General features: G+C 47.4%; 2 protein-coding genes across 7 annotated transcripts in view; one reads left to right on the top strand and one right to left on the bottom strand.

Annotated features, from left to right (window-relative positions):
* The window catches only part of BTBD2 (BTB domain containing 2), a 60,517-nt gene extending 54,063 nt beyond the window's left edge, over positions 1-6,454 (top strand). Inside the window, exons 7-9 of the mRNA XM_038770651.1 lie at positions 2,931-3,018; positions 4,553-4,699; positions 5,877-6,454. Coding sequence (XP_038626579.1) covers positions 2,931-3,018; positions 4,553-4,699; positions 5,877-6,038 — 397 coding nt within the window. The 3' untranslated portion in view covers positions 6,039-6,454. The remainder of the gene's footprint in view (positions 1-2,930; positions 3,019-4,552; positions 4,700-5,876) is intronic.
* Positions 6,455-13,415: 6,961 nt separating this feature from the next.
* The window catches only part of CSNK1G2 (casein kinase 1 gamma 2), a 121,909-nt gene continuing 111,739 nt past the window's right edge, over positions 13,416-23,585 (bottom strand). For 5 of the 6 annotated variants that reach the window (XM_038770644.1, XM_038770645.1, XM_038770649.1 and 2 more), the window contains 4 exons: positions 22,416-22,564; positions 20,895-20,978; positions 15,582-15,688; positions 13,416-15,062 (listed from right to left, as the gene is read on the bottom strand). In XM_038770644.1, coding sequence (XP_038626572.1) covers positions 15,008-15,062; positions 15,582-15,688; positions 20,895-20,978; positions 22,416-22,564 — 395 coding nt within the window. In that variant the 3' untranslated portion in view covers positions 13,416-15,007. The remainder of the gene's footprint in view (positions 15,063-15,581; positions 15,689-20,894; positions 20,979-22,415; positions 22,565-23,585) is intronic. The other variant, XM_038770646.1, reaches the window with a different exon arrangement.

The raw sequence follows: 23,585 nt of genomic DNA, 5'->3' as shown, positions 1-23,585 counted from the left end.
ACCATTTCTCTGAGCTTGAGATCTCTTTATATGTGTGGGTGTTGGTGTGTGTATGAATTGCTTCTTAAGCTGTAAAATAATCTCTATTCTACCTGCAATAAAGAGAAACAAGAGTGATGTCTATAATCTACTTAGATGACTTTAAAAAACAAACTTCCTTCACTTTTGCCTCTTTTCTGGGATAGATTTATAGCCATTTTAGATTATTCTTTGGACATTATTTGCTTTGGTCTAGAGATGTCATGAGGCTTTGTTAACACACCCCTTAGGTGACTATTTAATCAATGAAAGGTATTTATTTGGCACTTACTGTGTGCAGACCACTGTACTAACCACTTGAATTGGTAGACATGATCTTTGCCCTCAAGGAGTTTAGAGTCTAGTAGCAGAGACAGATATTAAAATAAATTAACAGCTGGCAGAAGCAGCAGACTATCAGGATTTGTACATAAGTGCTAAGGGGGTGGGGTGGTTATCAGAGTGCCTTAGCGGGTACAGACAGACCCAAGTGCACAGGGGCCGCAGATGGGAGGGCAAATAGGGTCGATGGCAAGAGAGATGAGATCGAGGTACAGTGAGTAGGTTGGTGTTAGAGGAGCCAAATGCACGGGCTGGACTGTAGTGTGAGATGAGTGAGGTTAGAGGAGGAGGGGGCAAGGCGATTGAGTGCCTTAAGGCCGATGGCAAGGAATTTCTGTTTGATGCGGAGGTAGATGGGCAGCACTGGGTGCTTTTGAGAAGTGGGGAAGTGTGGCTGAACTTTTTTTAGGGAAATGATCTGGGCAGCAGAGTGAAATATGGACTGGAGGGGGAGGGCTGGAGGCAGGGAGGACAGTGAGTAGGCTGATTCGGTAGCTGAGGTGGGATATAAAAAATAAAATGATGGCATTTGTTAAGCGCTTACTATGTGCGAAGCACTGTTCTAAGCACTGGGGGGATACAAGGTGATCAGGTTGTCCCACGTGGGGCTCACAGTCTTAATCCCCATTTAACAGATGAGGTAACTGAATCTTTGAGAAGTTAAGTGACTTGCCCAAAGTCACACAGCTGACAAGTGGCGGAGCTGGGATTAGAACCCATGACCTCTGACTCCCAAGCCCGGGCTCTTGCGACTGAAATGCGTTTATCTATGTTTTTCTGAAATTATGCAGCCAAATGAAGGCGGTTTAAGAACTGTAACACCTGTAAGTCTAACTAGCTTCTGGCAGATTTTAGAACAATTTTCAGTGTGAGGGGAAGAGAGTAACCATGGTACTTAACTGCATCTGATGACTTGGGATTACAAGTTTGGGACTGTTGAATGATAGCAGCCTTATAGGCCCATGCAACCCAACTCAAAGAACCAGTGAAAATAGTTTAGTGTTGTCTTCTCAAGTATAGCTAAACAGGAAAAAATTGCTCCTAAGTGAATTGACATTGTGGGGACAGATGCAAGGTAATGCCCTTAGAAACAAAAGACAAACACTAAATAGACAGGATGGGCAAAAGCTGGCTAAACCCTAGTACTGCAGAAAAAAGTCCAGGGTATCGTAAGTGCCAAAAATGCCGAATTTGAGACAGCAGTGAATTGCCATTATTAAAAAGCCATGGTCTTGAGATAATTAACAGGAGAGTGACATGCAAGAGTCAGGAAGAAATCCATTGGCCCTAATTTGCAGGATCTGATTAGTCAGTCGATGGCATTTGTTGAGCACTCACTATGTACAGAGCACTGAACTGAGCGCTGGAGGGAGTACAAGGCAAAAGAGTCAGTAGGCATAATTCTTGTTCTCAAAGAGATGGATCCTTATTAGAGTATTCAGAGCAGTGAAAAGTGAGGAGGATCCAAAGAGGGACAAAAAGGCTTAGAGCACTAGAGACACGTCCTATGAATTGTGATTGTTGAGTCTGGAGAAGAGGGTTTCCGATTCTATATTCCTAACGTTTTTAAATGTGTTAAAATCCTGCACCAGTTGGGTAGGGATATGAGGCTTAAATTCCCTGTACCTGTGCCCCCCACCCCCCTCAACCACAGGGAACAACCTACTCCCAATTATCTGCGTTGTAGATTTTGATTGTACTGTCCTGGGCCATTTTCCCCCACCCTCCCACCCACACAGCTCCCAGGAGTGTTTTACCCTGTTACCATCCATTCCCTGCTCTGCCTCCTTTTTGCCCTGGGATAAGCTGCAGACATGACTTAGGTGACAGAGGCTGAGTTCTTGCGGCATCTGGATGCACTAGTGAATAAGCGCTTGCTACAGTGCTTTGCACACAGTGCTTAATAAATATGATTGAAAGAATTTGGGATTACCTTCTTTTAAAAGGCTTTGTACAGTGCTCGGCACCTAGTACGTGCTCAATAAATACCATTGATTGATTTTAGCTGTGCCCAACTTCTCTTCCATTAGTGGAGAAAGGTGAGAGTGGTCTGTGATCTGGGCTGGGGGTCTTCCTGTGCTGCTGTAGAAGCGCATCCTCTCCTTGAGACCTGCAAGCCACAGTAGAAAGCTGATGTATGGGGTGGGGAAGGCAGAACTTTCCTCCTGTTAACCTACAGCAAACTTGGTTTTGTCCCCACAGTGAGGCTCCAGCACAGACCTCACTTTGGTTTTGTCCCCACAGTGAGGCTCCAGCACAGACCTCACTTTGGGAAACAGCCTAGCAATGCCATGATTTAGTTGTTCCTTGCATAATCCTGTGTCTGAATGTTTCAAGCCATCTTTTTTTGATAATGTGCAGAGAGGCTGAGTTGAATGGGGGTTTGTAGTTTTAATGGGGACAGGGAAGCAGTGAGCGAAAGTTCATACTTGATCTTGAAAAGCATTGCTCTTTGAGTGACTTCATCCCATATAACTTCATTAACTCATTCAAGTTGGGACACCTTTTGGAATAGCTCTGTGATATTGCCTGTTTGTTAAGTTGACTTGTCTTTTTTGAATAAATCTCAGGTTCTCAGTCAATAAGAGGATATTTGTAGTTGGGTTTGGATTATATGGATCAATACATGGGCCCACGGACTATCAAGTCAACATACAGGTATTACATCTCTTGCTTTGTGACCTTGTCCATGTCCCTTTCCTATTCAAGTTCCTTGGTGTGTCTTCTCTTGAGTCGATTTACTAATACTCAAATTATGCCAGGAATTTCTGTGTTTCTTGCTTCCTGTTTAGAAATTCCTACCCAGTCCCTTTCAGGATAGGTTTGGTGTGGTTCATTGAGTTTGAATAAAAGAGGTGATTTCATTCTAAAAGATGTCAAAGTATTGAACCCTGTGATAGACTAGTAATACAATAGTAATTTCATTTTTATATTTTGAAAAGTTTGAGATTGACAGTAGCGTGTTGAATAGGTAGGGTAAATGATTAAAAATACGTAATGGTGTTCACTCTTTTAAACTCTGAAAACAGTTGAACAGCTTTTCCTCACATCCATTTTAATCGGGGCAGTAATAACTAGCCACTGGCAAAGAACCGAAAGATTCCTGTGGTTGGGGGCTGCTACTATAGATCAATCTGTTCTTATTAAATTTTGGCATGCATTTGGACTGTGACGACAGACTCTCAGTTTGTTTTTCTATCCCTTCTAAATCATCTGACAAACAAAAAGTCAGTTTAGAGTATTTGACCAGGCTACCCATTATAGTCATCTGGGTTGAAGGTATTAAAAGGTCATTTTGAGTTGAGTACAAACGGTATTTGTCCTCATTTTTGAGGGACACATCTAAAGGACTTCTCCCAGGTACCTTTGACTTCCTTCTGCTTATCTCCTGCATTTGCCATGGACTTTTTTCTGTGAGTGGGTGTGATGGGCCTGCTCACCCCTCGCAGAGAGGAGTTAGAAACCTAAAATCTTTATGGAGTTCCTAGGTATCCACCCAAGAATAAAGTAGCGTATTACATATTTGAAGAGGCAAGGGGATACAGCTTTAATGCCAGCTGGAAAGCAGTAGGGCCTAGTGGAAAGAACATGGGCCCAGGAGGTAGAGGACCTGGATTCTAATCCCCGCTCTGCCACTTGGCCTGCTGTCTGTATGACCTTGGGCAGATAATAATAATACTGATGGCATTTATTAAGCACTTACTATGTGCAAAGCACTATTCTAAGCGCTGGGGAGGATACAAGGTGATTAGGTTGTCCTACGTGGGGATCACAGTCTTAATCTCCATTTTACAAATGAGGGAACTGAGGCACAGAGAAGTGAAGTGACTTGCCCAGAATCACACAGCTGACAAGTGGTGGAGCTGGAATTTGAACCCATGACCTCTGACTCCAAAGCCCGGGCTCTGTCCACGGAGCCACGCTGCTTCTCCTCTGTGCCTCATTTCCTCATCTGTTAATCCGGATTCAATTCCTGTTTTCCCTCCCATTTAAGCCCAAGATCCCCATGTGGGATGGGGACTGTGTCCAATCTGATTATCTCATTTCTATCCCAGTGTATAGTTTAGTGCTTGGCACAGAGTAAGCGCTTAACCAAGGCCACAATTATGATTATTGTTCTTATCATGTTTCTCCTGAGCTGTGTCTTTCTCAACCAATACAAAAAAGATGTTTCTGCTCATCTGTTTGCCAGATCATCCACACAGACAGCAATACTGTGTTAGGCCAGAATGACACTGGGTTCAGCTGTGATGGATCCTCCAACACATTTCGGGTCATGTTTAAAGAACCTGTTGAAATTTTGCCCAATGTTAACTACACAGCATGTGCTACTCTGAAGGTACGGTACTTCCATCACAAGCCCTGCTTATTGGCCCCTCCAGCTTGCAGTGCTTGACCAGGTGGAGGGTGGGAGATGAAGAGAGGTGAAGCATCACTGTGCCTGGACCAAAGCATCGGGTTCCTGTTTTGGACTTGGTCTTAGGGAGCTCATTGCTCCCTTCTTTATTCGAGAGTAAACAGCATTTACTTGGGTAATGACATTGTTTCCTACATTGGGTGAGCAGAACAGAAAGCAAAAGACTTAGCCATCGCTCTGTGCCAAACTGCCATGTCTGGGATGCTTCTTCCCAAGGGGACTTACTTGGCTGTTCTCATTGGGGTACACATTGAAAATGCTTTGACATTCATCATTCTCTCTGCTGATAGGGACAGAATCCTCCCAAGTGCCCAATAGAAAAAAATGGAGACTGATCCTCAGAGAAGAAAGTTTCTCACCTGACCTAGCCTTGGAGAACTAGTAATGAAACACCTCGAGCTACTGAAAGACCCTGTATATTCATTTCCTTCCCTCAAACACTGAAAAGTGTTCATTATTTGATGAGCGCCTTACTAGAGATAACGAGTGAAAGTCTGCCTATTCAAGGATTGGTAGATCCAAAAATCCATAGTCAGTCCTCAAACGTGCCAGAAACTCCATCCTTAGCTGTTGACAAAAGACAGATTGTCCCATCCAAACTCCGGTGACCGTATCGGAGGGGCTGATGGGGTGAATTTAGTTCCTCGACCCCTCCTATGTAGGGGCTTAGTATCCCAACCCTCTTCCTACTGCAGTCTCTCTACTGTTTGTTAATCAGTCTTGCCAGGATTTGAAATTCAGCGTTTTGATGCTGCCAGCTCTCCGGCTGGGCTGGCCTGTTCCCTTGGCCTATGAGTTGGGGGCAGTTTGTAAAGAGGAATCTGTGTGAATTCATGGTGAGAACAGGGGGAAAAAAGCCTTTTTATCACAGCCGTCAGCCTTACACATAGCACTTGAGGGAAGTAGTATCCTCAGGGTAAAGCCGTATGTGGTTGGGGAATGGGCCTTTTGATCTACGATGGCAAGACATGCATTGAGCTGGTAATCCCTGAAGAGCTGGGTACTGAAAGTGACTGTCCTCCTTGCAGTAAGGGATGGCAATCTATATCACCTAATTCATTGGCTTTCTCTCCATGTATGTGCTTCTTCTCAAATTTAGGGTCCAGATTCGCATTATGGAACCAAAGGCCTGCGCAAAGTTACTCATGAATCGCCAACGACAGGAGCCAAAACCTGCTTCACGTTTTGTTACGCGGCTGGGAATAATAACGGCACTTCCGTGGAGGATGGACAAATTCCAGAGATTATCTTCTACACATAGTGTCCCCTTCTGAATGAACTGTTCCATACCTCTCTCCCCAATGCCCTTCCAGATTCTCATCCCCGACTAAGTTCGACCATGCCAACAAGAAGCCACACTAGCCAGAGGCTGCTAGCGTAAGACCCGGTTTTATGTTCTGCTTTGTGCTGCTGCAGCTGCGGCTGTAACCACCTGCAGACCAGCTCCTTTTTCAGGAATCAATCTGTAGTTGCCTGTGGCTAGTGACTTTTTCATTTTATCACTATTATTCCTTGAGTTGAAGTGTTTTCCTAATATTGTTATGAATGTAGATGCTTTTACGTTTGTAAAAAGCATGGACAAAAATGGCTTTGGTTGTGGTGAAAAAACTTAGCTGTGATGAGACAATCCTTTGAGATTAAAAAAATAATAAAATAAAAAAGAGAGGGTCATATTGATCCCTGCCTTGTCGTCCTCCCATTTTCTGCCACTCCTCAACCCCTCCCACACTTCCCTATCTACGGTGGCAATAGGAAATGTTTGCCATGTCAATTCAGCAATAGCACCAGGAGGGTGAGGTTAAGATGGCTAAGATTTAAAAATGATTGTTTGAGAGCAGCAACAGCAGCCCTTAGGTTCCCAAAGGCTCATTGGGTATGTCACTTAGAGGCGGTCCACTTCGTGGCAACCAGTGTCAATTGATTGCGCACCTCAGTGGGGGTGAGTGATGTATAAAACACAGAGAGAGCCTGTAGAGCTGGATCAACGGAGGCTGGTGGAGATGCTAAAACCCACTGCCGCCTTTGGTGTCTTTCTCTCCCCTGTACAGGAGCTGTGTCAGGGTCAGATAAGGTGATCTAGAAGAGCCTGAAGCAGTCATCTGAGAATTGAGCTCATTCCAGTGGCTCAAGAAAGACACCTATTGAATACCTTAAAGCTACTCCTCTAGGTCCCATTTTTCAGCATGTTACAGGACATTTTCTTCCTTATATTGCATGGTGGTGTTCTTTTTCTAATCATTTTTCCTTTTCAGTACCCCTTTCTCTGCCTGGGCATTATGAGTGCTCGACTGCCCTGAATCAGGAGAGGCCCACACAGAACACCCTTGGTGGGAGACATTCTTCGATAAATGGCATATTTTAGAATCACATTGTAGACTTGCTCCATTTTTGATTACACCTCCTATCGTGGTGGTGGTGTAGTAGTAGAAATAGTAGTGATGACAAAAAGTGTGTGAAGTACTGGGCAGGGGATAGACACAAGGATAGTGATTTAGATTCAATCCCTGTCACTCAGGGGGCCCATATTTTAGAAAAGAAATAACCAGGTAAATTAAGTAAAACAAATTCAGTAAAACAAATTCTTTTGGAACAAAAAATTAGCAGCTGATCAGTGTCAGAAGTTCTTTCCAGGAGTTGCTTGGGAAGACTTCTTCCTACCCATACAAAGAAAAGTTATTTCACCCTGAGGAAAAACCTTCATGCAAAAGTTCTAAAATCCATATGTGATTTATTGAGTGTTTACTGTGTGCAGAACACTGTACTAAGTGCTGGGGAGAGAGCAATATAAATTCTTACCCTCTTTCTTTGTATGGCATTTGAAAGTAATTGCCTTTTCTCACTTCCAGTTAAGATTCACCATTACAAGGAAAATTGCTCTGTTTTGGAGCTTTGGACCATTTAATGATCCTCTCCTAATCCCATTGATAGTTGATAGGCTGTGTGTCATTCTCTGTTGTCCCCCCCAACCCCCTCACTCCCGCCAACCCCAAGATTCCTTTTCTTAGATTTGGCAGAGGAGGGAAGAATCACAGATCTCCCCAATTTGGGTTTAGATGTGCATTAGCCTGTCTGTTGCAAGCAGTGACTCAAATTTACTCAAACTCTCCACCCCATTTTCTTTCTTTGTTCTCTTTGTGGGGAAGGACCCAGGGCATTTTGGGAGAGGGACAGATTCCTTTTTTTTAATTTTGTAATGGTATTTGTTATGTGCTTACTATGTACTAGGCACTGTACTAAGCGCTGGTGTAGATACAAGATAATCAAGTTGGACACAGTCCCTATCCCACATGAGGGTCAGTCTTAATTACCATTGTATTGATGAGATAACTAAGGCAGAGAAATTAAGTGATTTGCCCAAGGGTCACACAGCAGGCAAGTGGCAGAGCTGGGATTACTACCCAGGTCCTCTGATTCCCAGGCCCATGCTCTTTCCAGTAGGCCACGCTGACTTGTCCCCTGGAGTTGTTTTTGGTGAACAGTATAGGTGCTTTTCTCTCTTCCACAATTACCATGTTCCTGATCTGCTGTTTGAGTAACTTTTCAGTCTTGGGGGTAACTGTGAGACTTTCAAACATAGCATCAGGTACTGTTTTCACCCTCTTTAGGGACCGTGGTTCTATGGGAACCTGGCCCGAGGGGAAGATGTGTGTTTTGCTATGGCCAGTACTCAAAATGAGCCCAAGGTTTGAAATGAACTAATAGGCAGGATCTCTCTGCCTTTCTTTAGAATGTATCTAACTGTAGTTGACCTTTGGTGCTGTTCTGTTCATTTCGGTAGAATTACAGCATTCTTTGCAGAGGGTTATAGAAGGGCTTCACTTCCTGTTTCCTCTCCTATTCTGGAGATGATTTACATGGAAACCGGGCTGACCTGCAGGAGAATCGATTCCCCATGAGAAAGGGACATTCCCATTAGATGATCCCAAGAATTGGTATTGTGGCAAAAGGCAGTTTTGCTTTTTCTCTTCTAAAAATTTCTTTTAATGAGTTCTAATGTTATGCAGAAATCCAACCCCTTTCCTGGCAGGGATGTGTCCCTTACACTATGTCTTACTGAAGTCATTTTTTTCAAATAAAGGAAATACATGTGTACACATCTTTTGAGTAATTTACATTCTTATGGCTTTAAGCAGTTTGTAGATATTGGTGTGAATGCAAGTCATTGTTGAATGTGCTTGCCTCCAAAAGTATGAGGATTTTATTGTTTTCGGTTCATGTGACTACAGCTGGGAATGTCTAACCTTTTAAACATTGCTCTATTGATGGCTGTATCCAGTGATCTCTCCTCTTTAGTGTTCACACTGGCTGCTTTGGGACCTGTAAAGAAGTAGTCAATAAATACCTGAAGTTGTATGTAATGGTTTTGAAATAAAATACCCTAGCCACGAAGAGCTAGTGCTCTCAGCCTATGAGGCAACTGAAAAAACATGGTGAGAATCAGTCATTTCTTTTCTTCCACCTGGCTTTAGCTAAATGAGAGGGCAAGGCAATTCTCACTTTTCCTAGTTCAGGGAGCCACATCTGGCCCCACAATTGATTCTACTCTGGTCCTTTACTCTGTTCTGCAACAGTTTTGTGTATTTGCATATCATTGCACACGATGACAGTTATATCAAGTTTTGTAGCATTTTTTTATGGTATTTGTTAAATGCTTACTATGTGCCAGGAACTGTACTAAGCACTGGGGTAAATACAAGCATCAGGTTGGACACAGTCTGTGTCCCATATGGGGCTCACAGTCTTGATCCCCATCTTACAGATGAGGTAACTGAAGCCCAGAGAAGTGAAATGATTTGCCCAAGGTCACACAGGAGACATGTGGCACAGCTGGTGTTAGAACCCAGGTTCTCTGACTCTGCTTACCCAGGTGCAAACCTATGTGGTAAGAAGAGTTCTTTATTCAATGAAGTTTATAATTTTTCTTGATGGGGATTGTGTACCCCCAATATTTTTTTTGTGTGTACAAAATATACACAAGCCTTCAACAGCTTACCAAAACTCATAAATAGCTCCCAACGCAAATCATTGCCTTGTCCAGCCCAGCCCATACTTGGTAAAGCAGGCATGCCAAGCTTCAGGCTTCACTCAAGAGGGAGTTGCTGAGCTCCTACCTCCCATGACTGTGAGGCTTGGGAGTTTATCCAGGGCTGGACCTTTTATTTTTAGATATTAGAATGGGAGTCAACCAACCCAGTGCTGACCTTTTAAAAAAAATTGCTTTAGAATTTCAATGTCAGCAGCACTTGATTGTCCTACTGCGTTCCAAAGTTTTCCCTAGCCTGTTTATGGACTTCAGTGGGCTTCATGCCACTTGTGTGTGGTGTCTGCTTCCAGGCTACTATTAGAAGTTGTTTTCAGCACCACTAAAAACTCCCTTAGGGAGCAGAGGGTGGAAACCCTGGTCGTAATGACATTCATTAAATGTTTCCAATGGACGAAGCACTGTTCTAAGGATTCCCACTTGAACTCTGCCTGTAGTTGCTTCTTTTTTAGAAGCTCAATGTGTCAATTTTCTTGTTACTTTAAGGTGGCTTGTACACCAGGTTATTTTATTTCTATCAGATGAAAAATAGGTTTTTGCAGGGCAGCCAGGTCACAGATGGCATCCTCAAGTGTATTCTACTCTTCTTGCACTTGCCTACATAACAGGAGTAGAAGCATTTCTTGAGCACCCATTTAATAATAATATTTGTTAAGTGCTATGTGCCAAGCACTGGAGTAGATACAAGGTAATTAGGTCAGACACAGTCACTGTACCACATCGGGCTCACAGTTTTGATCTCTATCTGATAGATGAGGTAACTGAGGCACAGATAAATTAGGTGAAATGAAGTGCCCAAGGTCACACAGCAAACACGTGGCAGAGCAGTGATTAGAATCCATAGCCTCTGACTCCCAGGCCCATGTTCTTTCCACTGAGCCATGCATGGATCAGGTGTCTGGGAAGTGCAAGATAAGGATGTGTTATGACAACGCAGGTTAAGTTTGGGGAAGAGGTAGTGGGGGGTGCTGTGGAAAGACTCTCTGGGTTACAGCTATCCCAGTCAGCCCCAAACTATCCCAAGGCCATAGTCCATATATTCCACAGAGATGAGCAGCTGGGTGGCTCTAGAGTGCCACAGCTAAATCGAGAGCCTCCTGCTCTCTCTTGGCCTTGGGAAGATCACTGCGCTCATCCTGTCTTTGCCCCGTGCCAGCCCCACCCCAACCCCCCCCCACCTCAAACCAATTGGAAATCTGCTGAGATCAACCCATGCACATTTTTCTGTACAGCTGTCCTTCATTGTCAAAGGCACAACTGATGTTGGAAGTTCACCTTTGAGCGCATGTCACTGAAAAGGCCAGTGTGGGATCCACAGTCCCGATCACACTGGGCACCCAAAAAAGGTTAATGTTTGCAACGCCTGGTGCTGTTTTTGTTCTCTTGGGTCTCAGTCAAGCCAAAGAGAGCTCAGCTATTCCCTTCTTTGATGGCAGGGTGCCAGGTAGCTCTGCTTTTGGCATTTGACTTGCAGTTGTCAGCTGGGTACATTGAGGTTTTGTTTTACTATATCCTTAAAATGTTTTTCTGTAAGGCCTGAAGCTCAGTTCAGTTGATTTAATTCTTTGTACTAAGGAGAAGTGGAGCCCAGGTAAGTGAAATACTAAAAGGTTCCAAGCAGTCTATCAACCAAGGCTGCATCCTGTGTCAGATTTTTAGAGGAGTAACTGCAGGGCAAGAAGTACAAGCAGGAGCCACCCTGCCGTCCCACACATAAATCATTCAAAAGACAGATGCAGAATGGATGCTACCCCACTAGGCTGTCATTCTCCACGGGGGAGAGAGTTTAGGGGGGAGAGTGTAGGTGTAAGGCTTACTATACTCTGAGCTGGAAGGGAATTTAGGCAGCCCAGCCCCCAGGCCTCCCTGTAAAATATGGATTGGGGGGGTAGGGGGGGTGTCAATCCTCTTTTTAAAGGGTCTTCATGGATGAATATTTCCAACCTCCCTTGATGGCCGTCAGGTGTTTGAATCAGGTGTTAAAATCAGGTGTTTAATTACCCAGGTCTGAAGAGTATATAGTTCTTGATTTAAAAACAATTCTTTCACACAGCTTCTTATCAGTGTCTTCAAAATAGTCCATTGTATGTTGGGGAATTCATTGGCTCCGTTTAAGCCCTCCTTTTTTCCAGGCTAAAAATCTCCTCTAACTATTCCTGTTAAGACCTCTATTCTCCTTCGAATCATTTTTGTTCCTTCCCAGCACCTCTCCAATTCCCTGCATCTTTTCAAAAATGTATTCGGCAGTACCCAACCAAGTCTAGCAGGATTTATTCCTTGCTCTTCTGTGTTCTCCTCCTATTAAAGCTTCCCAGTCGTAGAATGGTTCTTAAATATTAGCACAAGCTAATATTCAGTTTTTGGTCAGTCCTCTGAGAAGCAGTGTGGCATAGGGGATAGAGCAGAGGTGTAGGACTTAGGTCGTGGGTTCCAGCTCTGCCACTTGTCTGCAGTGTGACCTTGGGTAAGTCACTTCTCTGTGCCTCCATTACCTCATCTATAAAATGGGGATTGAGACTATTAGCCTCACATGGGACAGGGACTGTGTCCAACCCAATCTGCTTGTATCCATCCCAGTGCTTAGTACAGTGCCTAGAACACAGTAAGTGCTTAACAAATACCATCATTCTTATTATCTTCCTGCCCTCCCTCTCCCGAACTCCATCTTCCTTGTATGTCTATGGGGTTAGTGCTTTGGTCTTTAGATGTATTTACCTTCTTTTAGTCACTTTTGAATGTCTTCTTGTTGGAGATGGACGATTTCTGCCACTTGTCAGCATTGGTTAGGATGGAGAGCATTTTCCGGATGCTTCCAAGAGGGTGAGTTGCCAAGTAATGAACTCCAAACTAGACAGATGACTGCTTCTAAATATTTGGCGCCTGAGGAGACCACTGTTGCTGGAGTGATTGACCATTAAATAATGGGTCTTGGGTACTCTGAGCCACTGATCACTCACTTTGCATGAGTTTTGAATATGGGGGTGGGGGGGTGGGGGGGTCCTGCTTCTTGGGTGATCATGGGCCTCCACAGACTGAAGGTTCCAGTTACAAGGCAGACAGACAGACAACAGAGAGGCATGGATGAAACAGCAGGAAAAGTCCACCGACAGATGCTGCCACCTTCACATGTGAACGCAAAAGAAAGGCTTGACCACAGGGTTGGTTTGTTTTTTTTATTTTTTTTAAAAAAGCCCCTAAATTCTATGGCTTCCAGGAAGCATCAGAGAAATTTAAATGCCATTTCTGTACACTTTTTAAAAGCAACGAACTAAACTCACAATGGAAAGCTCTTCTGCTTTGGAGCTACACAAGTACAATCTTTATATTTGGACTCACTTCTGTAACACAAGTAAGTCTTCTAGCCTCAAGCTGCTGTTTCAGCCAAGCCAGATGTATGGACCAAAAAAGTTATACTTGACAGGCAGAGATTCATCATACAGACTAGGGCAGATGCTCCCTTGGATCGTGACTTTTTTGTGTTTTTTTTTGTTATGTTTTGCTCTTTTCTTCCCAACGCCTTCTCTTACTAGGTTTGTCGGGAACAAAAAGCCACATTGAAAGTGACGACCCTACGCGTGCCCCCCCCCACCCCCCCAACACACACACACACACACACACACTCTCTCTCTCTATCTTACACCTTCAGGGACTGAGAGAAAATGATCTGGATTGGTTTTAAGGCGATTTTTTTTCCCCTTTCTTTTTTATGGGCTGGGAGATGTCTGAGTCACGAAATAGTCAGTAGAATTCAGCAAAGAGTTCTCCATTCTGTGGCAGGCCAGGAAGGGGGGTGGGGGTGTGTGTGAAGGGGAGGAGGCAATGTATTTTGAGCTGATGAGAGAGCAGGGTGCCCACAGGCTCTGGGATGCTGAGGGGACCTAGGAGGAACAGGGAGGAGGCACAGTGCATTGAACTAGGCTTCACCATGAAGCCATACCCACAGCAAGCTGGGAGTGAGCAACTACTCTGTGCCTCTCTGATACTGTTTGGAAGCACTGAGAAACAGACCCTGGCTTTGGGGCCGGGGGGTGGGGGGGAGTCACCCACCACTTTTAAGTCTGTGGTGTTGGGACAGAGGCAGGGCCGGTGCTGGCCTGTTAGTTGTTGACCCTAGGCTACTTACATTTGTGGTTTCAGAGCAGGGGTGCTTCTATCGCATGGGGCTGGAGGCAGAGTTTTAAGAGGGTCAGGCCATACAGGCTAGTGTCATATTCCCATCCCTTAAACCTTGTCCTGATGGACATCCTGATAAAATGGGCTGCTTTGCCCACAGAACTTAGGGAAAGCTCTAGGCAAGGCAGCCCTCATCCTGGGGCCAGCAGGGCTCATGAGGCCTAATTACCCAGCCTGGACAGAACTCCCCACATCCCCAGTCTCTTAGGTTAATTCTCTTGTCTGGCCAGAGGTGGGGTGAATCTCACTGGTGTCGGTCTGCTTTCCCAACCCCACTCACGGACCCCTTGCCCCTTTCTATGCTCCCTCTGAACATGGGAAACCTGGTGACCCCCACCTCGTGGACACTGCTAGCAGAGATGCACCGATGCCCAGGATTGGTGGGAGGCGAGCGAAAGGGGATAGGGGTGTTCGACAAGCCTACACAGCTCTCTTTTAGCCCCTTGGAGTGAGAATGAACCATTCTGCAAACCAGCTGTCCCTTGGAAGAAGCAAAAGGTTGCAAGAGGTGAAAGTGAAATCTGACACTGCTACCTTTGATTTAAAACAATTTCAAACAATAGAAAATTCTGTGGCTCCCACCTTGGCTGCCATTTTGTCCGCAGCTTCAGCTAAGAATGCAACATTTAAAGTCCGATTATTCGAACCCCATTTTCACACTAGTTAGATCAGAAAAGAAATGTACGTTGCCGGGGTGTAGGAGCCTTGTTTAGGTCTTTCCTTTTTTTAAAAATAGTTAATGCTTTTTGTGTGGAACTGTATGAGACACGGATGTAGAAATTTTTGCAAAAAAGTCTTACTTGGAGTAAACAACCACGCTGTTTGGAGAGGGAAGTCGGAGCCGGTTCAGAACCACCCCCAGCGCCCACTGGGGCACATCTGGTCCTTTCCCACCTCCCCACGGTAGAGTGTCATTTGGGAATGCAGTGGGGGACACAGATCCCTTCGTGGCCAGAAAGTTACAGAGATGAAGGAGCTCGGACTGAGCCCATCTCCTCTTCCTCCTCCTTCAGGGCTTACTTGTGACGTTGGATGCTTTTCCTCTTCCGCCTCTTGAAGAAACAGCAGCACCTGGGAGAGGGGAAAGAGAAGGAGAGGTCCCAAGTGGGAACAGGAGGCTGATCCCTTCCTCTCCTGCTCCCATTTACTTTTCTACTTGGCCTCTGCTTAGAGTAGGGGCCGTTGACCTGGGATACATCCACCTGTCCCTTGGAACTGAGCCAATCCTGTCATCAGCCCACGTCCCACACTGGACTCAGCCTAGATTCTTGTCTAACCTGCCCTTGTACCACACGAGCATCCTCCCCTTCCCTCCTTCTTGGGGCTGAGGCACGTGGCCCTGCCAGGGAGAAGGAAGGTGGGGCCAGGGCCCTAAGGGAGGGCTAATGGGACTTAAGCCCAGGGGACAACCGGGGCCAAAGGGGCACCAGATGTCCACCGCAGGCTCTGGCATTTTCCTAGCCAATGGATTTGCCAACTCCCTGCAGAAGGAGGAGGGAAGAGGAGCAGGAAAAGGCCCTTAGTTCCCCCCAGCTGGCAGCTCTCCTGAACAAGAAGCATCAAGTTTAGCTGAGACTCCTTAATTCTTACTTCGTATCGTCGGCCACTTCCACCTCTGCTGGGGCTGTGATGGGCGCATTGGAGTGGCCGGCAGTAGGGTCGTCTGTGTTCAGCTCACCATTGGTAGAACTCATCACCTAGTTTGGGGAGGGAGAGAGAGAGAGGACAAGGTTGGCGGTGAGGTGGAGCCTGATTCCTGCTGAGCCCATGTTGGAGAGGTTCTGGACCGACATCAACAATCACATGCCTGGGTGGCTCCTCCAAGCCAGACTAAGTTGGTCCCTTAAGCCAGAGGCGTTGGAAATTGAGTTCCTAGAGGAAGAGAACCCGAGCCCAAGGGACCCAGCCACTGCTGCCCAGCAAAGGAGGGGAGCAAGAGGAAAGAACACATCGTGGGTGCTGCATTCAGAGGGGGAGAAAAAGCAGGGGGGTTGGAGCCTTCCTGGTGGTAGGGAATTAGCAAAGACTGCAAGTTTGCCCAAGCAGAACGCCGGTGGACAACCCAGAGAATTTAGAACAGGGAAGCTGGTTGGAGAGGCCAAAGGGGCTGGGTCAGGACAGGGGTAGACTGGGGAATACAAATGAGGGCAGAGCTAGAGTGAGTGGGACAGTCCTGAAGAGATGCCCTGAGAGGTTCCAAGGAAGCCACTGAACTGATGTCTGAAAGGGCTCTGGCAATGAATTGGTGGAAATTCAAAGCTGCTCGCAATAACCCTTTATATTACTTCACTTCCCTCTTGCAGTCACCAAAAACTGCATGAACACCATCAGCCCCAGATTCCTTGAAACCCAAACCCACCATGGCAAAGGCGGCAAAGCTTATTTCAAATTCCCTTTAAGGCCTGCTGCCTGCTTTCCAGCAGGACTTGGGAAGTCAAGGCCTTGGAAAGGGAAGTGACTGAATGACTGAACTGGCTTGCTTAGCATCACACTGGGAGTCTATGCCTAATGTGCCACTAGCCTCTCACCACTCCAGGTTTTGCTTCCTTCAGAGCACTAACCCCAGCTGGGGGTTGGACAGCAGAGAGGAGAAATGACCCAAGGAGCAAGAAGAGGCAGACAAAGGAGACCCATAGGAGCAGCATAGGACAAGTCAGCCCCAAAAAGAAGCCAGCCAGGTGAGGTACGCCAAATGATACAGCTGGAAGAATAGAGGGTGAGTTTAGGAGGGCAATGGGAAGAAGGGAAGGGAAAGGAAGGAAAGGTTCAGATCCATCCCGTACTCTGCCTCAGATCCCCGGGACCTGCCCCCTGTCCCTTCACAACCTAAGCCTGGCACCCTGTTCTGACCTTGAGAATCTGAGCCAGCCTGGGCCCTACCTGGCAAGGATCCACCCATGAGGGTACCAAGGCCAAGGGCCCCACAGCCACAATACACGCAATCCCATGGCAGCTTGGGGAAGGCCAAGCCTGGTTTAATTACCCGGGGTTGGGCTTCCGGCTGGATCTTCCCTCCCCCACACCTATTTGGAGATGCTTTCCCCGGAGGGGGCAGAAGCTTGCACCTCGCTCAGCTGTCCCTGCACAGAACTCCCTAGCTTGCAAGCTGGCTGGCGGGCTGGCTGGCAGGTGTGTACACAGAGAGTCTTAGTCAGTTGATAGACAGGTTCCCTGCCCACAAGTAGCTTAACAGTCTAAAGGGCTCTTTACTGCTAGCCCACCATGCCTCAGCTTGCCCACTTTGCTCCACTCACTATGCCTGGTTCTCATCTTCCTCTGGCCACTGATCGCTTGCTCATGCCCTCCCTTCTGCCTGGAACTTCCTCTTGCTTTCACATCCAGCAGACCACCAATCTCCCCCCTACTCCCTACCCTCCTGAAATCACATCTACAGGGGGCCTTTCCTGATCAGGCTCATCTTCCGCCACGACTGCCATTTCAATACTTCCATGTCACCTAAGCCTTTAGGTACTCGCTTCTCTCTCCCAACCCTGTAGCACTTACCCTCTACCTGAAATTGATTTTCGTGTCTGTCTCCCCCGCTAGACTGCAAGCTCCTTGAGGGCAGGGATTTTATGTCTACAGAGAAGCAGAGTGGCCAAGTGGAAAGAGCACAAGCCTGGAAATCAACAGACCTGGCTTCTAATACTGGCTCTGCTGTATGACCTTAAACAAGTCACTTCACTATGCCTCACTTACCTCATTTGTAAAATGGGGATTAAATCCTACTCCCTCTTACTTAGAATGTGAGCCCCACGTGGGACAGGGACTGTGTCCAACCTGATAAACTTGTATCTTCCCTGGTGCTTAGAACAGTGTTTGGCACAGAGTAAGTGCTTAATAAGCATTATTTTTTTTACTAACTCTACTGTAGTCACTCAAGTGCTTAGTACAGTGCAGTGCAGAGTAAGCACTCAATAAATATTCAATAAGGGATGCTTAGCTCTGCAACACTTATCAATCAATCAACAGTAAGTCCTCCCATGATTTTCCCCAGCTTGGTCCTCTGACCCTGGTTGGCTCTGTAGTTAGCTGGGGCAGATCTGGGTGGCTCAGCTCTAGCAGCACCAGTGAACCAAGCTTGTTTGCAGGGGATTGGTGGGGATCCAGATGAAAAATAGCAACTAAAGGGGCCTCTCTCCCTGAGGAGTAAGTCCCAGGTCCACCACCCAGATCGAGAGAAGCTGGAAGCCCAGGGCCCAGACCCCTTTGCTCTTGCTGCCCGCTCCAAGCCCCCAAGGGAAGGTTCGACTCTGTTTTTTCACCCATCCCAGCTGGGCTAGAAACCCCGAGCAAGCCTGCAGCACAGGAGTAGTGAGAATATGGATCCGGTTCTAAGATTCTTCCATATGTGGAAAGCGGGCTACTACCATCACTGAGAGAGGCCCCACTCCCAGAGCTTGTTGTGAAGTTCCTTCTACAGCCCAGCCCGCACCCTCCGCTCCTCCGCCGCTAATCTCCTCACCGTACCTCGTTCTCACCTGTCCCGCCATCGACCCCCGGCCCACGTCATCCCCCGGGCCTGGAATGCCCTCCCTCTGCCCATCCGCCAAGCTAGCTCTCTTCCTCCCTTCAAGGCCCTGCTGAGAGCTCACCTCCTCCAGGAGGCCTTTCCAGACTGAGCCCCTTCCTTCCTCTCCCCCTCGTCCCCCTCTCTATCCCCCCATCTTACCTCTTTCCCTTCCCCACAGCACCTGTATATATGTATATATGGTTGTACATATTTATTACTCTATTTATTTATTTATTTTACTTGTACATATCTATCCTATTTATTTTATTTTGTTGGTATGTTTGGTTTTGTTCTCTGTCTCCCCCTTTTAGACTGTGAGCCCACTGTTGGGTAGGGACTGTCTCTATGTGTTGCCAATTTGTACTTCCTAAGCGCTTAGTACAGTGCTCTGCACATAGTAAGTGCTCAATAAATACGATTGATGATGATGATAAAGTTCAGAGATGAATCTCCACACCTTCCCAGGTCTGTCATCTCATTAGTCACTTGAAGATTCTTCTCTCTATTCCCTTATGTCCATTAGGTCTGGTCTCTTACTCTTTACTCTGATCTTGTCTTATGCCGTCGAGTCATTTATGACCCATAGCGACACCACGGACACATCTCTCCCAGAACGCCCCGCTCTCCATCTGCAATCGTTCTGGTAGTGTATATCCTTGGCGATTTCTGTTTACCGTCTCCCCCATTAGACTCAAAGCCCGTCAAGTGTGGGGATCACACCGTCTACTTCTGTCCTGTCTCCCATGCACACAATAGGCCCTCGACTCATCTCAGAGATAGGATTGCTTCTGGCATTCCCTTTCAGCCTTGTTCATCACAGCTGAATGAAACCCTTCACTCAGCCAGGCCCAATGGGAAAGGGAACTGAGGAAGAGGTAGGCAGCCTTCTGGAGGCTTTCTCTGGGTGGTTTTTCCAAACTCCCTTAAAACCTCTTAAACCACCCACCCCCCCAGTTTTAGAAATCCAAGTGAACACCACAGTCAGGCACTCACTGGTGCCAAAGCAGATGCAGGGAAGGGATGGGGGCCCAAGTTGGCAATGAAAAACGGTACTCATTTCTCATTTTTGCTATCAGGGCCCATGGGCAATTGTCCCCATGAGGCTAGTGGCTCCGTGGGAAGCAGGGTGGGTGGGAAGGCAGGCCTGGGAGCCCAAAGGCTGAGGGACTGTGGGCTGGAAGCATGAGGCCTGCCTCCGGAAAACTCCACCCTCCAGCAGGTAGGCAAAACTGAGCCCAAAGTCTTCCCACAGCAACTTGACACACCACAAGTGTCGTGGAAGTGAACCTCAATGGATCTGTTTGGGGGCCCAGAGCTACTTTTGAAATAGAGCTTAGGTGGCCAGTGACGGGCCTCGAAAAAACCCAGATCACGAGGCACACATGATGCCACATGCGTCATGTCAGCCTGCAAAGGAACGTGATGACATCTTGTAGCTGCCATTTTGAGGAAGTCTGCCCAATCTGGCCAGGATCAGCCTGAAACTAGTGTTTCTCTGGGGTGCTCTAACCCCACCAATCACTTCAGAGCCATTGTGTTCCCCCTATCAGGTCCACGTGAACACAGACACTGCATCCGAGCTACGGAACTCAACAGCGGGAGCCGTGGCGGAGAAAGGCTGGCTACTGAAAATATGTACACTGGACAGAGAAGCATCTGGTAACACATCAGTACCTGTCAGGGGACTGGCCAGCAGAAAATTGAACTGCCCAGTGAAACCAGTCACAAAGCCCTTCAGCCTCAGATTGAACCTCTAAGACCCTCACCCAAAGCAGGATCTGGATCATCTCAAACCAAGACTCACAGACTGTGAGGTTATATACCCTGGAGGGAATTTCGGAGCCATTTGCCTCTCAAACCCCTGCTGCCTCCCTGCTCTGGAGTCTTTCTCTTGTTCCCTTTGAGGGTCTTGATGCCTCATCCTCTACTTTTGTCCACTCCCATCCTCGTCACTGAAATATGAGGCAGAGAGAGGCAAACTACCTTGCTGTGGGAGAAACTGACAGACTCTACTGAGCCAAAGCTGAGGCCTCATCCTGGAAAGAAATTCAGGTTCTGGGTTTCTGGATGGAAGAGGGCCTGGCCCACACAGTGAGTGTTGGCAGGAGCCGAGTTTTCCCCACCACCTCCATCCATTTGATGAAAAACACCCATTTAGATGGGTATCCCCTGCCCCGCAGCTGCCTTGAGGGCAGGGACCAGTCTTTTACTTCCTTCTTAGATTTCTCAGGTCCTAGAACAATGGTCTGTGGATGGTCAGGTCTCAGTCAGTGCTGCTGGACAATGACCAACCATTTTGACGATAGGGTCTCAAAATCCCATAGGAAACATTGAGAACATTCTATGGGCTGGATTTTGAGGGAGTTGGGAAAATCTCTTTCATTTCTTACCTGATGTTTGGTGTGTGGCTGTGTTTTGTCCCGGTTGGGTGGCTGTACAGGGACGTCATTGTGAATTGTGCCAATTGGAGTCGGCTGGAACACAAGAACACAATGGAGAGGGACAGGTGAGTGGCCATCCGGGTGAGCCATCTGGGGCTGGGTTCAGAATTTTGGTCAACAGACACCAAAGAAGAGATTGGGTAGGGGCAAAAACCTGGTGTGCCCAGGGCTGCCGCTGCCTTGGAGCAATTTCCACAGAAGGAAGATGGCAACAGTTGACTGCTGGCCACAGATCCCATCAGAGGGTCTCCTTATCAGTCATTTCACCCTCCTCCTCTCTCTGCCTCCTCCTCCCCCGCCGACTCAATCCCAGTCCCCAAGTCCTCAAGGTTCCTGGATGGGTAGGAATCTGGCTCTGAGGTTGCAGGGTGCCCAAGTGGGGATGTAGTGAGAAATCACTGGAGAAACCTGGCCAAAAATCCATATGGTGTTTTCCCTGTCCCAGGCTGCTGGACCTCCCCACATTGCTCTGCCAGGAGCCTGAGTCGGGGGACTAGGAGTTGTCTCCTTGAGGCCCAAGTCCAGCTCCAGCCTGGAACTTTTATAGAGCCAAGCTGAGCTTGCCACAGAAATCAAGCAATGAAATCACAGGTCAGAGAAGGAAAAGCAGCAGCATCTGACAAATGGGCCAGCCCAGGTGCTGTTCAAAGCTCAACCTACTCCTGCTGAGATTCTACCTCACAACAGGGCTGTGGGAAGAGAAAATGAGATAATTGATGCGAAAGCCCGATTGAAAAGAAAAAAAAAAGAGGTGTGTGGGTGTAGAAGGAGGGGGAAGCGCATCACTTGTACACATTTTGCTGGGGGTTTGCCTCAAACTTCAATGTTTGGAAAAGTGAAACCCACTGATTTTCCTAGGACTTTCCTCAGGAGCCAAGAGTTCAAGATGGCGCATTGCCACTTTCCAGCAGGCCATCTTCCCTGGCCCTGTCAATGCAGTCCGCCTGAGTGAGCTCTCTCATGCCAGCAGACGTAGCTCCAGGGATGACCCCACAGAGACCAAATCCTTTCATGTCCGCGGACTTCCGAGAGCCTGCAAATGGGCTGTGCCCAACTAGTAGGGCCTGCTTAATCTAGATAGAGTCAAAGGATGGGGTTGAGCTACAGGGGCTGAAAAGTCAGCCTTGTCTGGATTTTCCAACAGCTTTCCTGTCCATTCTACAGTTCCTGGGCTTCTTTAAACAGCTACCTGCCCTTCTAGCAAGCAGAGGTACAGAAGCTGGAAACTGCCACTGGCAATAGGGGAACTAGGGTCTCGCTTAACGAGGGTAGGAGGAGGAAGGGAGGGGAGGTCCATGCGAAGTGGGAGTGAAGTGCTGGAAGAAGTTCCGCAGCATTCTCTTTTCCCCACAAGAAGCACCAAATATCTGGCTGGGGAGCCCCAGAACATGCCTGAGTATGTGGACTCTAGGTCCTGGGCCAGGCTGCCTCTAGGGAACAAAGCAAGAGTGCCTGATGAGCAGCACATACCAACGGCTTTCCAGCCCAGTCGTATTCATAATCAAACACAAATCCATTGCGGTCGAAGAGGTCCGTAAAGAGCTTCCGCAAGTAGTCATAATCGGGCTTCTCGAAGAAATCTAGCCGCCGCACGTAGCGCAGGTATGTCGCCATTTCCTCTGTAAAGACAGCCCGATTGAGGTCAGCACTCAGGCTCACAGGAAGAAGCCTGATGGGAACTGTTGGGAACCCCAGGGGAAAAAGCAAGTGCATGGAAGGGCCACCGTGGAGTCACGTTTCCAGCCTAGCACTGGGAGCCAGGCTCAGGAAATGCAGCTCACAACTGGAAACAATCCAGGGCACAAGATAGGAGGAACAGAGGTATGGGAGGGTGATGGGGCTGAAGGGTCAAACACAGACACACTGCCTGGCAATGCTGCTGGGGACCCTGTTTACCAACCAATTACACAGGAGACCAAATCATATCCAGTGTGTTTGAAAATGTTTGCAACAATGCCTCAGGTGCCTCTAATTTGAGTGATCATGAATAAAGCTGGTCCAATTTGGAGAACGTTGGCCTAAGAAACCCAATTGTATTTCAGGAGTCATACTGCTCTTGGTGAAACAACCAGACTGGCTCTCTCCTCTGCTTACTTCCCCTTGCTTTCTCCAGCCTTCCAGTTGGAGTGGAAGCAGCGTGGCTCAGTGGAGAAGAGCACGGGCTTTGGAGTCAGAGGTCATGGGTTCAAATCCCGGCTTTGCCAATTGTCAGCTGTGTGACTTTGGGCAAGTCACTTAACTTCTCTGTGCCTCAGTTACCTCATCTGTAAAATGGGGATTGAGACTGTGAGCCCCACATGGGACAACCTGATCACCTTGTAACCTCCCCAGTGCTTAGAACAGTGCTTTGCACATACTAGGCACTTAATAAATGCCATTATTATTATTATTAAGGGGATGATGAAGGGACTATGGAAGGCACTGGCAGACTAGCTGCGGGCGGGGGGGGGGGAGGGGCGGGGGACGGTCTTACTGTGTACAGCATTTCCTGGACTTCAGAGCACACAGAAGAAGGCCAGCCCCAAAGAGTGCAGGTTGGCCTTGACCAGATTGGTTCCCTATGCATGCTGGGAAAACAGGTGCCTCCAGCTCAGGACAAAGTCCCCTCTAAATAGGCACTGGAGAGCATGCTGGGATGGA

This window comes from Tachyglossus aculeatus, chromosome X2 (genome assembly GCF_015852505.1).
Source record: "Tachyglossus aculeatus isolate mTacAcu1 chromosome X2, mTacAcu1.pri, whole genome shotgun sequence".
NCBI classification, from domain to species: domain Eukaryota; kingdom Metazoa; phylum Chordata; class Mammalia; order Monotremata; family Tachyglossidae; genus Tachyglossus; species Tachyglossus aculeatus.
Note: the sequence above shows the minus strand (reverse complement) of the source record. Positions and strands in the feature narration are given on the sequence as shown.